The 16,369-nt window shown below is 36.7% G+C and overlaps 1 protein-coding gene across 2 annotated transcripts in view; it reads right to left on the bottom strand.

Moving 5' to 3' along the window:
- LOC121422139 (transcription factor Sox-6-like) overlaps window positions 1-16,369 on the bottom strand; it is a 45,391-nt gene that overhangs the window by 12,815 nt on the left and 16,207 nt on the right. For both annotated transcript variants that reach the window (XM_041617032.1, XM_041617031.1), the window contains exons 2-4: window positions 11,505-12,248; window positions 10,297-10,827; window positions 9,601-9,757 (exon numbers count right to left, since the gene is read on the bottom strand). In XM_041617032.1, the coding sequence (XP_041472966.1) occupies window positions 9,601-9,757; window positions 10,297-10,827; window positions 11,505-12,182 (1,366 nt within the window). In that variant the 5' untranslated portion in view covers window positions 12,183-12,248. The remainder of the gene's footprint in view (window positions 1-9,600; window positions 9,758-10,296; window positions 10,828-11,504; window positions 12,249-16,369) is intronic.

A 16,369-nucleotide genomic window follows, 5' to 3' on the forward strand; every position in this document is an offset into this window, starting at 1 on the left:
ACCCCTTCCTATTTTTTTTTTTTTTTTTAAGTACAGATGAAACAAACTTGAAGAATGATTATTGACTCAGTTATCAAATTTGAACTGTCTGCTGTGCAAACCATTTGCTCATGTAAAAGAGTCTGAATGCGCAGCCTATAATGACTTGTGTACTGAAGGCCCTTGAAATGGCAAGTTTTATATGAGTTAGTCTTGTGTGAAGACCAACTTGTTGAAAATTTCAATCAGGGTCTGTGCCTGCAGACTATTGCAGACAGGTTTTATTAGAGCAAAGGCTGAGATTCTCTAGTTAGCTGCACAAACCATTCACTCAAGGAAAATGGTCTGAATATGCAGCCTACAGTCCCTACCAATGACTCGTGTACACAAGGTCTCTCCTGAAGTTGAAACAGCAAACTTTTATTTGTAATAGTCTTGCGCGAAGACCCATTTGTTGAACAAAGTGTCAATAAGGGTCTGATTATGCAGACTAGATATTCTCAACCTGAGAATACAGAGGAGAGTTTTCTTTGTTTTGAGCCTCAGCCATTGTCTCTACCACAATACCCACAAGACAATGGCTCATAATGACATTCATTACGTGCAGCAAGAGAGCCAAAGAATTGGGGGTCGGATAGACAATCATGCAGAACTCAATGTATATTGATGACATACATGTAGTCCGACACAGGCAATTCAGAGATAGATGTACTTCATATTACAGAAAGAAATTGCAAGTTCCATGTTTCACTTTGTGTTATAACATGATGAAATGGATCCCAAGCAAATGATTGGCTGGCATCCATCACATGACCAGTCATTTAATTTAAAGAGCTAACAGGAAAATTTGCTAATGACTGGTACAAATGACTTGTACCATAGATTGTGTATGGTTTATGAGATGGGGATGGTTTATCAAATAAAAAGATTCCACATCACCATCTTTATAAAACAAATAATGCACATCATTTTTCCCAGGAACTTAATTACATACACTTGTTGCACTTGACTCAGTCCAAACGCCCTCAGCTCTGCCTTGGGCATGTTAGACCTTTTCCAAAGGTACCTCATGTGTTCAATTCTTACTAAAACCCTCAAAAATGTGCATGTATACTATTAAATGCATTTTGTGCAATTATTAGTGATATTTGAGTATAATATCTCCTAAAATGTTAAATTGAAACAGAGACATCTTTGTGATGTCACAACTTTGACTGAAAACCAGATACAAGACAATCAGGGCTGAAGTTTGAGGCAGGGAGGGCGAATTATACAAAAATGTAATTATATTAAATTGATGCAATTAAGCTGTTAAGAATTTTGTTTTAGAAGAAGAATACTCCAAATAGAACACAAAATATGAGAGACATAAAGAAAAAAAGAAAGGAGGTGGATGAAGAAGTTTACAAAACTAAAGCAACCTTTAATGACCATCAAACCACACACAACATGTAGAACTCGCTCTAACAAACGAGAGGAAATTAAAGCGTTCCTTTAACATTTGGAGATAATGAACAAGGGCAGAGCTTTATCAGCAGTCATAAGCAGAAGCTACAGGCTCCTTTCCCCTACACCTCTGGGTGACGACACGTCAGGCAAGGCCTTGGGGCTGCCAGAGCTCAGCAGACCCAACACAGTGCATATTAGCTACTCGTTGCTTTGTGCACTATAGGGTTCACGCCGGAGGTTCTCATCAAGTCTTACAACTATTCTGAATTTGCTATCATTATAACAGGGAACAATTTTTTCTGGTATTCCATCGCAATTTGCTCCACACCTTTTGAGGATTGCTACACAGATCTGTGGAGAACTTTAATAGTTCAAAGCTTTTCTCTTACAACCAGAAATGCTTTTCGAATTTGAGAAGTAAAATCATTCCCTTTGTAACTTAACGTTGATTGTGATTGGCTGCTGAGCTGTGTTACCATGGTAGTTGCCAAAAAGGGGGAAAAAGGTACAATAGTTTTAATTCTTTATGAAAAGGATCCCTGACTGGCACATGTACCGCTAATTGACAATCCCTGGTCTCTGCCTTGAGGTAGACTAACCCGAGAGGAGGAATTCACGCTCGCCTAGCCAGATGATCAGGAACGAGCGTGAAAGAAGCTCAACTAGATCATGGGGGAGGAAATTGGGCAGGAACTTGTTGCGGTGCTATCAGAGAAAGGCAGGGAATCGTGGGAAGGCAAGCGGTACGGGGGCTGGGATTTCACGAGCTGGTCCGGCTGGCGCCATCCCTCTGCACCCCGTATTTCCGCGGGTGGTTGGGATTCTCTTAATCTGAAATAGAATTTCCTGGATCCTGTGATCTCTTTCTATCTCTCTTTTATTGTCTTCTCCTGTCTTCTCAGGTCTACCCTTATCTTTCCATCTTCTATCTTTCTCTGTTTCTTCTACACCTGTCTTGCTGTCTCATTAAAATGATGTCCTATTTTGTTCTTCCCCTTTCTTTATTTAAATAAATCTAGTTTTTTTTTTTTAACTTTGCTGTAGAATATTACGTCTGTAACCATATCCTCTTCCCATAAAACATTGTTTATCTTTTTATCTCTCTATAACTTTTCCTAAATTTATCTTTCCATCCATTTACCTATCTATCTATCAATCTTTCTATCTATCTGTCTGTCTATGTATCTTTCTGTATCTATACATCCATTCATCTACCAATCTATCTATTGTCTGTCTGTCTGTTTGTCTATCTGTCTCTGCTTCAATTTATTCACATCTCTCTCCCCCTCTCAATTCATCTTATTTTTCCATTCCATTAATTTTACTAGTTTTCCATTTGATCTAATTTTGGACGAGGGTATTAAGACTTACATTAGCTACTTTTATCAAGAAACATGTTTAAATATCTATTCTTCTATCCAGTTTTCTCTCCCTTTCTTGCTCTTCCTTTCTCTCTCCACCTCTTTTTCTCCCTCTCTCTCTATCTCTCTGCTGCGCAATCTACTCCCAAACACCCCCACTAAATGTTTGTTCGCAATTTCAATCACCGTTTGAACAATATACAATGACTACCAATGACAGACGTGATTAAGCAACATTTGATCAAGCTCATTTGCATTTCATAATAGCATTTCCTTATCGACCAAAATCAGAAATGTGGTCGCATTATGTGGAAGAAACCCCAATTTCATCAAAATAATTTCATCAAGAATAATTTAACAAGTTTTCTACAGGTTTTCTATGTAGTTTATCATGGATATTCAACTATTCATGTAAAACCATGGGTATTTTTTAAAATCATTATCAAGATCTTACCCTTAATATATAGATTTCTAACCAATTAACTGGAAGGGTGTATTTATTCAAATTTCCCCCTAAAAATAAGTAGTGTTTCAGAGGATTAATAAGATAAGTGGTACTGTAGTACCTGACTTGGAAGAAACCTACCACAGGAACAATGACTTAACATCCTCTCCAAAGGACATAATAATGATTAATGAATTAATTAATGACTTACCAAAGGAAACAAGCAAGTACTTTTTTCCAGAAGCTAGATAAGGAGACCAATACTCTTATTAACTTGTAAGTAATGGGTTTGATAGGGTAGAGTGCAATAATGAAAATTGATTTCTATCAATAAAAGTTCCATTTCTGTTTGATAGTAAAAATTGCCTCTATAAATCCTTATGACATGGCTAATCATAAAACTAATAAAGGGCGTTTATATTGCGCCATCTATCTAGAAATTATCTATTCCTAATACCATGGTCACATTTGCTCTACAGCGGCCGTACGGCGAGTCGAAAACAGCCGTTTTATTCATTTTACTAAAACCACCAATATGTAGCTGGTACAAACAAATGTTAAAACGGCTGATTTTGACTCGCCGTACGGCCGCCGTAGAGTAAATGTGACCAAGGTATTAGCACGCTAATCCAATGCATATCACTACCTCCTTATAATTATATTTGCTCATATTGCGCTTATCACTTACTTTATGAAAAAACCTCCAAACAATTAATAATATAATAAGCATAATTTCCCAAGCAAACTAACAAATAAAAATAAATGAATTGATGAACATATAACATTATATGAATAATCTGAATAATTCAATCAGCACAGAAATATTTAATGCATATTAAAAATCAAGATACATTTAATAAGAATAATTTGCATCCTGTTTCCATTTATAGAATAAAGTAATTTCAAAATTACATATTTTCCATTTCTTTCACTTGCATCAATAGCTTACTTACATCATCAACTTTTTCCCCTGATTAAAATTCTTTATAATTTCTTCGTCATTTATCTTCTATGCCATAACCAAACATAGGTAGGCAAGTAAAGCTAATTTTATACCATTATCCATCCAGTGAACATTTTTCTCCGATGACATTTAACAGGAAATATCATGCTCAAATGGAGAGGAATTACAATCGTTATGAAAGATCTTTTGTGATTTAAAAAAGGAGGTTAGAACATGATGGAGAGGCTACATATGAAGCACACGCAGCTGATGTATGCATTCTGTCAACACCGACTGCAAGTTATACACCTAACCTATCTTTTGGGCATATCCGTTATAATCTGATGAACTACATAACTCAATAACTTGATTCTGGAAACAGAAGCTTGCGATAAGCGTGCTTTCATGTGACTGGAATTACACAAAGACAAATAAAGGGGAACGAGAGAAGCTCTTAAACACAAGAAAGGAAGTTCAATTATTATTTTCTATGAAGTTCTGTTACCTCAAAGGTCGTCTAGACGGGTGCCCCCCTCACCTAAACCTCATACACCCCCATTATCACAGATTCCCAGCATTCCACGATTATTGCGTAAAGTAGACGAGATCCGCCCACCCGTTTAAGGCGGAGGAACTAAGTAAAGCTGCAAGAGAGAATAATGTTTCAAAGGGGTTAAGCTTGTTGATACGATCAATCCACGATATAAACCTTCATCTGTTTCCCCCGTCTCACAGCTCCCCCTACTCTAAGCTTTGTTAAGAAAGCTTAATGATAGTCTACATTAACAAGACATTCTTTTGTTCATATCCATTATCATTTTTTATTAAACAACATATGAATACATAATAGTACTTTAAATGTATATAACACTTATTACATTATGTTTTTAAGCATTTTACATTGCAATTATCTAAATGAAAATCCATAATTTATTGTTCGAAATAGACATAAAATGAAATACTCCGAAAAGTTGCTTTGCCCAATTGATCGTGGGCCTGGCAGCCACTGTGCAGTGCCAGATCGACGAGGCTCTATCCCTTTAATAGTTGAACGCCAAACAGGGTAGCAGCAACTCCCATCTTTTAACGTCTTTTGGTCTGACACGGCCGGGGCTTGAACCCCCGACCTCCCGGTTGTGAGACGGACACTCTACCAACTGAGCCAACACACCAGTTATTACTACCCCGGTCATCGGATCCTGGCATGCCAGCACAATATGTATTTATGAATGCACCTTCTCCGCTCCCTGGGGAGAATTCCAACAAGAGTTCCAAGACTCAATTGCTAGGCATACTCAATAGGGTTTCACCATCTACCACGTACCCATTTCACACCCGGATGGAGAGTGGCAAAGTGTGGATTACGCCTTGCCAAAGGATGCTAGGCTGCGGACGCTACGCCAAAGTGGGATTTGCACACACAACCTTCTGATTACAAGGCGAGAATCCAAACCACTATGCCACATCACTTCTATTTTGAGGAATGAGGCATAAACATTTTCACAATAATTTTTTATTTTCCAACATATCACAAATTTGTTGAATACTTTTGATGTGCAACCTTCACCATGGAGAAAAGTGGAAAATATTGCCAAAAATATTATCAACTGCTTTTGTGAAAAAATAGCGATATATAGAATGTTATTTGCCTACTGCTCTTTAATCCCCCACCCCTTTCTTTCTGTAATTTACATCTAAACTGGACATACCTTACACACCATAGATGTAGCCATTTATTTTTTATAAGTTCTTTCACTTGTTTCCTTGTTTCAATTATATAATTACATCAGCCAAAATATCAACAAAAAAGTTTCCAAACAAAAAGCACTATTAACCCTTCTCTCTCTCCCTCTCTCTCTCTCCCTAACCGATGTTAATCTGCATGTCAGAGACAACACCAATACAAAGTCATAATTCTATTTGCACTGTGACAGGGCATTTGGTTGGACGAGATAAGAGATTGCTGAAATAATACAGACTACAAAATGCACCCAGGGCAATGTGTGTTGATGTCGTATTCTCACTCTATACCAACCCTTTTTGTTCTATGCCATTTTTTTGTTCAAAAGACCTGATAAAAGCCAGTCAAATTTGCCAGTCAGATTGATTTTGACATAAACATTGAATTTGAAATCAATTAAGTATGAGAATAATAATAATAATAATAGCCAATTTTTATGAAGCGCTTTTCCCAGAATGGCCCAAAGCACGTTACAGCATATTATAAGAATAAGAACAACCCTAGTCTATCTCTTGGTCGAATTTGGTTAAACCTGAGGTATTGTAGCTTCTAAATGAGCCAATCTAGTGCGATATTTATGAAAGACATCATCCTGATTTTCTTCAAGGAATTATATTCATATACTATGAGGGAGTACATGTAGGTATCAACGAGCTTAAAAATACAATTAATAATAAAATCAATATCAAGATCAATTTTTATATTGTAGAAATACCTTGAGATTAAAGGTATTGTTTAACTTTGTGAGCAGCCGATTTAAAAAATTCTCAAACCAAGATGAAACATGTGTACAAGTGCATGTATTAGAACTAATAAACCCTGAAAACAACCATTATTGAGAATGAAAAGCTAAAACTACAAGACAAACCCCGATTTTGTAAATAGGCATCTTATAGACACCTAAATAGTCCACATAAGTGTATGGGATGAAATTAAGATGGTGTTTCCGGTCACTTTATATTTCAATTTTTGAAGCTCTAAATAATTATTTTCGAACGCAATTTTTTCTGAGCTTCATTTTTGTAACATATCACAGACACAGGTGACAAGTGTGACCTTCTAGCTCATATTTTTTAAAAGTCAAACCAATGTTAACCAATCACTTTAAGCTAAAACAATTTTATATTTAATCTTCACCTTTCTAGTGACACTGCATAGTGAATTTGGATACACCTTCAGCTTACTTTGCACTCTTCTAATACTTGTGCATAATTGATTCACAAGAGTTCACTTTATTCATTTTCAGGCCTTACGAACTTGTTTCAATAATTGCAAGAGCAGAGATCGGATAAACAATTTCGATAAGAGGATAGAATAATGGTGCTGATGCCATTTCCTTCCGTTACCATTTTTGAATAAAAATGAAAGTCATACGTTTGTGACAAGAATATTCCTTTTGATATTCTCAGTGTATAAATGATAAGCCTTTCATATCCTCGAGTATTTACTTCTTCTTTTGTCAATTTGTAAATGAAAAAAAAAATTCATAACGTGGCTATTATCATGACTATAGAAAAACTGTGATTTTGGTTTCAGTAAAAACAAATTTGATCTTTTGTTTTCACTTTCATTGTTTATTTCTAGAAATAAACAATCATTGAAAGATTTTGGAAGCTTCCAGAAACAAGAGTCAATGATTATTTGAACTTTATAATTAATGCAACTGCTTTTTCTTTTCTTTTCATTTACTACCTTTCCTTTTTATTCCAAAGAACAGAAGGAACCTTTATTTCATAAGTACAAAAATAACAAAGTAAATTATTCTAAATATCTATTTAACATGCATTCTTTTCCATCAAGCGTATGAATGATAGATCCTTATTTGATCAGCTGTTGCTCTTCAAATTGGCAACATTATACTTTTCTTTCAATTATTCTTTTTCATTTTAGATTTTATCAATGAAACATAAAACCAACTGAAAAAGGTCTATTAAAAAGGAATTATATAATTTAATACCAAATTGCGTAGGAAGACACTCCGTTGAAATGCAAATTTTCTTTTAAATTTTCTTTTTTTGTTCGACATAAGTCACTGGGCCAAAACATACAGTAGGTGCTCTAAGATTGGTGAACCACACCGAAAATGAACACATTTCAAGTGCTCAAGTTGCACCATGTTTTAGGTATTAAATTGTGAGGTCAGGCTATAAAATATATTATTCACTATTGTTTGTTTCTCTGGGCTTGCCTAACATTGACGCGTTGTTGTCTACATTCATCGCTCAACATGAAGGAGTGCATTTTGTGGCAGGGTTCACTAACTTTTGAGCACAACTGTAACATGTGGTCATTCTGTCCGAAAATGACTCCTTCGTTACCCTCAGGAAATGTTTTCAAATGCTTATTTCAGACCAGAAAAAAAATTTGATAAAAGGATATAGAACAAACTGCTATGATAGACATATCAGGTGAAAATGCTTTGAGGAAATGTTTTTGTGAAACCATGATTACAGTTCTTTTTACAAGCATCGCTGAATATCATTGTTCTGGAAAAAACATACTAGCGAATGCAGGTGGTATTTGAATTGAAGACAGTTATCCTGAAAATGTACGAACAAAAAATAATCTCGGGACGCCATGGACAGGTCTCTTTGTTGTCATGTGTTGTGGATGTGGACCATCTGCCATTTTAATTTTTTTTTAAGAACAAATGTGTTTATTGATGCATGATTTTGAAGAAAAAAATATGATCATACTATTAATTTGTGTACAAATTTTCGGCATTACTCCTGTAAATTTTAAGATCGCATGCTCGATCTGTAATGAAAATCATAAGTCAGAAAAAATTGGAACCAATGGGATTCTAACCTGCCATCTACTGCTCTACGGTTCAAATGCCATTAGTTCCAATTCTGACTTATAATTTTTATTACAGATCGAGCATGCGATCTTAAAACTTACAGGAGTAATGCCGATAATTTGTTCACAAATTATAATTTCCTCCTATTTTTAACACTCTTTATATATCACCCTACTACATTTGGGATTCTCATAGATTGAACATTCAAGTATCTTTCTCTCTCTCTTCCTCTCTTTCATATAAAAATAAATATATATCATATAGGATTATGTAGCCCAAGTATCCACCTTGCTAGGTGCTCAAGGCGCTCCTATATTTCCCTGGCAAAGCAGGTCTCCAGATTCCGGTGCTCACAGCTTTTGGGAGAATTACTTCCTGCCAGTACACATTCACCTCACCTGGGTTGAATGCAGCACAATGTGGGTAAATTTCTTGCTGAAGGAAAACATGCATACCCCACTGTCATGAGTGTTATAGGCATGAGTAAGCTGATTGAAGTTTTTTTTTTCTAAAATCTGTATGTGTCAGTGGGTTATACATTTTTTTTTTTGTACAAGTGATCTTCATCTCCACATGCTCAGAGGCCTCTCCGAACTTGCCTATTGAGTATTGTTATGTTAGGCAATCCTCTGAGAGAGTGATGTCAGTGGGTTTTAGAGTTTGATACAACTGACTTTCATTCTGCACGTGCTCAGAATGTATTTCTGAATTGGCTTGAATGTAGCTATGCCAGGCAATCCTAAAAGAGTTCGTGTCAGTGGGTTTTAGATTTCAGTACGAATGACCTTAATTCTGCACATGCTCAGATTGTACCTCCACACTGGCTTCTTGACTGTTGCTATGTCAGAATACCTTATTAAAACAGAATGAAAATTGACTTACCTGAAGGTCTGGTGAGTTCCACATGGGCGTGAGACGAAGCATTGTTGACAACTTCTGCTTCGTGTGTGGCGTACTTCTGATAACTGGCTTTCGGCGATAACGACTGACTTCTCTTCAGGGGTTCCGTTATTGTGACTGGACGTGATCTCACGCAAACCTAGAGATGATTTTCCAAACGCAGATTATTATTTTTGTTATATATCTCAACATGTAGGTCAAAGCATCAAGAAAGAATCAAATGTGAAGAACTAATTTCAACCTAACAACCAGAGCTACCAATTTTATCTCTTGAAAAATAACATGAAAAAGATTTCCTTTAAAATCTGAGATTTGCTTGTTCTTGTTTTGTTTTTTACTTTTTTTCAAAATATTGAAAGTCTGATTAAAAAAGGGTTGGTTTTACCAGAGTTATGTAACAGTGAATCCAATGAAGCTGACCCCAAACTAACCAAGGTATGTAATTCAGATTGATTTCGTAGCTTTGGTATGAGACCAATTTCATAACACTTTTTACAATAACCACATGTAATTTGCAAAAACAGTTTAAAGCTTCTGAAATAATTCAACTTGAATGGTTAATGGTAAAGTTGATGTTATAGAAATTGTACATTTGTTATTATAAAGAAGTCTTTATCAACAACACCATGTAGACAGTATTGTTGATGTGACTGCAAGAGATAAGCCTTCAAGACAAACCTGAGTAGGTGGAGGGGTAAGAGGTGACCCAACTGGAGAGCCATCAGACCTATTAGAATCCGATGATGATCCTTTCTGAGATAGATTGAGAGGTTGCTCTGGCGTCATCTCATGATAGGCGTGCATACCAGTAGGGCTCCCTCGTGGCATGGTCGGGAACCCAGTCGGAGGGAAGGAAGCATGTGGGATTGTCAGGAGGCCTTTGGGGCTTCCTGTCAGCGGCGACACGGCCGGGATCTGTCCCGAGCCGATGGGCGACGTTGCAAGCTTGGCCTGACCCAGCGGTGTCGTCGGCGACGGAATCTGCTTGCCGTTGGGTTGCGAGGCGAGACCCAGCGAGGCGTTGTGGCCGTTGGGGCTTGTGACAAGAATAGGGGCGGGTGGTCTGACGTAGTCTGTAGGGTATACAGGGATGAGACGAACAAAGCCACCTCCAGCTGCAGAAGCTGCTGCTGAAGCGGCTGCAGCTGCTGCTGACGTCGAAGAGGGTGCAGGAGAACCGGGCGGCTGCTGTTGCTGCTGCTGTAATGCCTAAGGAAAGAGCAGAGAAATTGTTCAGCTCTTCTTTATTACCACAGAATCTAAGGAAAATGATTATGACTTGATTGTAAGAGTAATGCCTAATGCTGATACTGATGAAGGTGTGAGGAAAGCAGACTGTTGCTGCTATGTATAAAGGAAAAACAGAATTTGATCAGCTCTACAGAAAATATAAAATTTAACGATTTGGTGTATGAGAAACATCGTTTTTACTAGTTGAGCCACCATGCACAAAACCTTTAACAACTACTTAATTATCTTTGCAAGCAATGGTAACTGCCATGGTTACACTGGTCAAAAACCAATCAAACCAACATCTCTGTGCAGGATTCACTGAAATGCAGGTAACCATAATTAAATGTTTTTATCCAACAGCAGAAGACATCAAGGACTTCATCAAGACATGCAAAAACTTTCTCTCTGTAGGGACATAAGACTATATTGGCTCAATATTCAACCATTAACAGATTATACAAATATAATCTGACAGACGCTTTACAGACTAGGGGCCCGGTGCTGAAAGAATTGCATCTATTTAAAGTTCCAGAGCAAATCCCAGATTGGTTGACACCGTAGTTGTATATGATCTGTTAAGTTGAGCAGGATAGCAACTCTTTCTGCAACAGGATATTATCAACACATGAAGAAATACTGTCCTTCGGGCTTACCTGCATGAGAATGTTTATTTTATGATGTTGTTCCATGAGTTGTTGCTGTTGTCGTTGTAACATATCTTGCTGCATCCGCTGAAGCTCCATCTGTCGTTGTTGCCTCTGGACCTGGCTTCGTTGAAGTGCCGCTGCTTCTGCTTGCTGCGCTAACAGCTGTTCCCTTAAAGTTCCCAACTGACCTACTAACTGTTCTAGCTTCTGGTCCTTTACTGCCAGAGTTTCTTCAAGGTCCTGTTCCCGCCTTGTCTTACAAAGGTCACTATCCTCAGTGTGGCCATTCTGCTTCGCTTCCTCCTGCAATCGCTCATGCAGCTCGTCCCTCATCCCTTCTTCCCTGCTCTGCGCATCGTCACGTGACTCTGACTCACTCCCCGATCTCTGCGCATTCTCGTCGAGGGCGCTTTCACGACGCAGAGCTGCCCGTCCTATCATAATATGCTGCTTCAGCGTGATCATCTGCTCGGGCTTCCGTTCTGCGAGGTCTAACACACCGACCCTTGGCGACCTATCCTGCTCCTCATCCTCCTTTCCGTCTCTCAGGCCATCTTCAGTGACCTTTAACCTTTGACCTTCCTCACAGTCCATAGCTTCGTCAAGAGGGTCGCAAGGTTCCTTCTTGATGGTTACAGGACTTGGTGAAGTCACTGCCGCAGTCTCCTGCATCTCTGATGCCATCTTTTTATCAATGTCCCTTTCACTTCTCAGTACTGTCCCTTGGTTTTCATTGACAACTCAGAACATCTGTAGAAGAATAGAAAAGACATAGGGATAATATTACTCATAATAAAGCACTTAATACATCAGGGCCCTGTCTTACAAAGAGTTACGATCAATCTGATCAACCTCAAGTATATGGACATCCATCAATGTCATAATTCTTTCTTTAGGAAATGTGCACAATGTCCCTTGAAAACATAGAGAAGCATACTGAATAGTCGATTAAACAGTGAATGTATGAGCATACTTCATACCTAGAAAATATTTTGAACAAACATAATTTAAGATGGCTTTCCATAGTTGTGGTTGATTGGATCAATAGTAACTCTTTGTAAGACGGGGCCCTGAACGACATCTCTAAGTACTTCATAGATATACATGTACAGTCAAATCTGTCTGTTAAAGTCACCGAAGAGAAGCAGAGAAAGTGACCACTGGAAACAGATGGTCTTTGTAGACAGGTTCTAAAACATACATTCCTTTCAAATGGGAGACAGACTTTAGTGGCCACTAAGACAGATTGGTGGCCACCAAGACAGATTTTTAGTGTATGATTACAATTATGGGATCCTTGCTTGCTGAAACATAATATGCACTTTCTCTACTCCCTGGGGAGCATTCCAACAAGAGTTGAGACAGAATACACCCTTTTAAAATCAGAAAATAGAATTCCAGCAAAATCTGGGACAAGTGTTTGGTGCATAATTGAATTATAATTAATACATACATCTGAAAGTATCTTGTACAATTTCTGATGATACATTATGGGGAATTGGGGACTATTTTCAACCTGTGAAAATCTGAGGCAGCGATTGAAAACAATCAAATTTTTATAATCAACTTTTAAAAGCTCATTTGGGTATGAGTAATCTTAAAAAAAACACAAATTGCATGGTCTCAAAGTGAAATATCAGTGGTAAGTAATTCATAGACCAATTATACACATAAAAAGCAGCAAAATTGTAAGTCAAAACTTCGGATAAGCAAGCCAGAGGGAAAAAAAATGAAAAATCACTCTCTCACTGTCACATTAGAGTCCATTCAACCCCATGCTGCCTTTGACCTATTGTCTGAGGCTCCCTAAAACAAGACCAAATCCTTTAAAGCTTACATCACACACCCAGGGGTATAATAATTTGTCTGGCTTAAAGAAAGGCAGCGAAACAACAATAAAACAACAAAAGCCTGACAGATTGGAAAGAGATTTAGAAAGTAAATGATTTCATCCAACTGGATATCCGATGTGCAGATCGATCGGCTTGTATTGTGTTCTTTGGGAGCGTTCATGACTGGGACGGCGGCCAAGAGTTTCGGCCGGTTGGAGCTCACCCCGGTAGTCTCCAAACTTTTGTGGGATCACGGAGAGGAAATCTCGACTAATTATCCTGGAAAATAATATGGGAATCTGCTTGTACAGTGATATTGCTGGGCTGAAGTTTGTGACATTTTTCTTGGGACTCTGCATAGGTTCATGTACCTTGCAAGAATCATCCTCAATTCCTCATTGCAGCTTGTCATATACAATAATCTGGGGGGTGTTTCACAAAGATTTAAGTAAGACTTAGAGTCACACTTAAATGCCTAGTTGCGTGCGGTATAAAAGACATCACCGCATTGGCTAGATCATGTCGAGAGGACGCGCACTACTGCCTATGGATCGATAAGATTGCGCGTCGCATATCTATACGCCTCAACATTTAAGTGCGACTCCAAGTCATACTTGTCTTTGTGAAACACCCCCCTGGAATAATTTGTTCTCGGTCCCATTTCATAAAGACTTGATATCATAAAAATGCACAATTTCTATAACAAGTTTACTAACAGCCAATCAAATTGATGGATTTCAGTAGCTTTTAACTGCCATTACAAATATATTATTATACCATGTTTTATGAAATGGGTACCTTACTCTCTGGATATACCAAACATCTAAACTCAAAATGTAATTAACAAGCCTTTCCATATTTAGACGACAAAAGAATGTTTGAAGTAACTGAAATTTGAAGAATAGAATAAACAGAATATCAAACAATATAGCATGTGATCACACACAACAGTACAGGTGTAATAATTGTCTTTGTTTTTTCTGCCTTTCTCTCTTGGTTTTTGGAATGGATATTTATTTATCTATTCATTTATTTATTTATTTATTTATCTATTTATTTTTTGTTTATTTATTTATTCATGTTCACAATGTACAATGTAAGAGAACACACAGAAAATATATAAATAAAACACAAGTAAATAATGGAAATACAAAGGTGTTGCAACATAAGATAAAAGCTTGATTGGTTGAAACACCTTTAAACTGGTTTTGCATCCAAGAAAACAAAATAAAAATGTAAAAAATGTGTTTCTAATAAAAATCTTTGAGAGATAAAAGCAAGTGTTTGTAGGAGATAGAAGAGTTTATCTAAACAAATAATCAAAAATAATAAGTTGGTTCAATATTGAAAATGCAGGGGGGTGTTTCACAAAGATTTAAGTATGACTTAGGTCGCACTTAAATGTTGACGCGTACATGATATGCAACGCGCAATCTTATTGATCAATACGCAGAAGTGCGCGTCCTCTTGGCATAATCTGACCAATGCTGTCATGCCTTTTATACTGCACGCAACTAGACATTTAAGTGCGAACTAAGTCATACTTAAATCTTTGTGAAACACCCCCCTGGATTAATAACTGTGCATGAATTTCAGTACTTTCAAGATCCACGTGCGATGAAACAAAAGAAAAAAGAAAAAAAATATATGTTTTTTGGGTTCCAAGCAAAAGCATTTTGATCCTGCGATGGCATGATATATAGCATTTATTTCAACAGCATATTTAATAAGAAAAACGTCTTTAACATGTATGTTTTTTTTTTCATTTCAAATATATTTTCAAAAAAAAGCTCATTGATGCTAACAAAATAGAAATGTGTTTGCACGAGACCAAACATAAACACCCAAATGTTTTTAAGGCACCAGCATTTTTCTCAAAGAGAAGGTTATATGCCCTTCTATATGGAAAGGATTTGAAGCCTTACTTTAAATCTTCTTCATACCAAAAAAATAACTTTTCTGTTCATAACAATAAAATCACGTTCAAGGGCAAAGATAATTACTTAAAATTATCTTGGCAATAAAGGAAGACATAAAAATTTCTTGGAATCAAATACAACCTTGACACCCTCATTTGAAATTTCCACTCACCGATAACGACATAAGATGAAGGAGATATGAAAAACTTCTAAAAATATTACCAGAAACAATTAAACAACTTGAATACTCTAACAGGTGTATGCACTTTTTCCGAACCCCTATTTTCCGCAAAAAATATTTATATTGACCAATTAAAATCATTGTGTTATGTAAATTTTATTGTTATATATTATATACATGTATTGTGTATCTGTAGTGTGATTCTTTTATTAGTCTTGGGGCCCGTTGCAGAAAGAGTTGCAATCAAACGCAACTCTAAAAATCATGCGCAACTTGATTTTCAACCAATCAACAGCGCGCATGTTTGACTTGCGATTGATTTTTTGACTTGCGTTTAAACGCAACTCTTTCTGCAACGGGCCCCTGTACTTTGTCCTAAAAAAAACAATTATATAAAATCATAGATCCGTAAAAAAGAAGAAGAGAAAGCTGTTCATAAAAATAAAGTCTCTTTTATTGCACTGTTTGTCTGGTTTTCCTTCCCCTTTCCTTTTGAGGCCTTTATCAATTTCAAGCTCTAAGCTTAAGATGGAGGTCTCCCACATTCCAAAATGTATTATGTCGATATATGCATATATTTTCTTTTCTGCTATTTGTTTTAATAATTAAGAAAAAAATTGAAGTTATCAGGTATAAACATATTTCAAGTAGATTGTTAGAACGTATGTAGGCATATGTTATTCATTATGTCATTTGCTTATGTTATGCTGAGAAAAAATTATTACACTTGTATATACTTTTGTTATTGGAATGTGGAAATAAATAAAATCAAATCAAATATGTATGTATACTGCTTGTGTTATTCCTCATGATATCATTTTTCTTCTTAAATTCTAAATTATTGGGAAAATGAGCTGACTGTAAACTACACTAGCAGTATGGTATACATGTAGTAAAAAAAATAGTATGTTGTTTAAAACCTGTCACTCTCACAAGTTG

Source organism: Lytechinus variegatus, chromosome 9 (genome assembly GCF_018143015.1).
Source record: "Lytechinus variegatus isolate NC3 chromosome 9, Lvar_3.0, whole genome shotgun sequence".
Lineage (NCBI taxonomy): Eukaryota > Metazoa > Echinodermata > Echinoidea > Temnopleuroida > Toxopneustidae > Lytechinus > Lytechinus variegatus.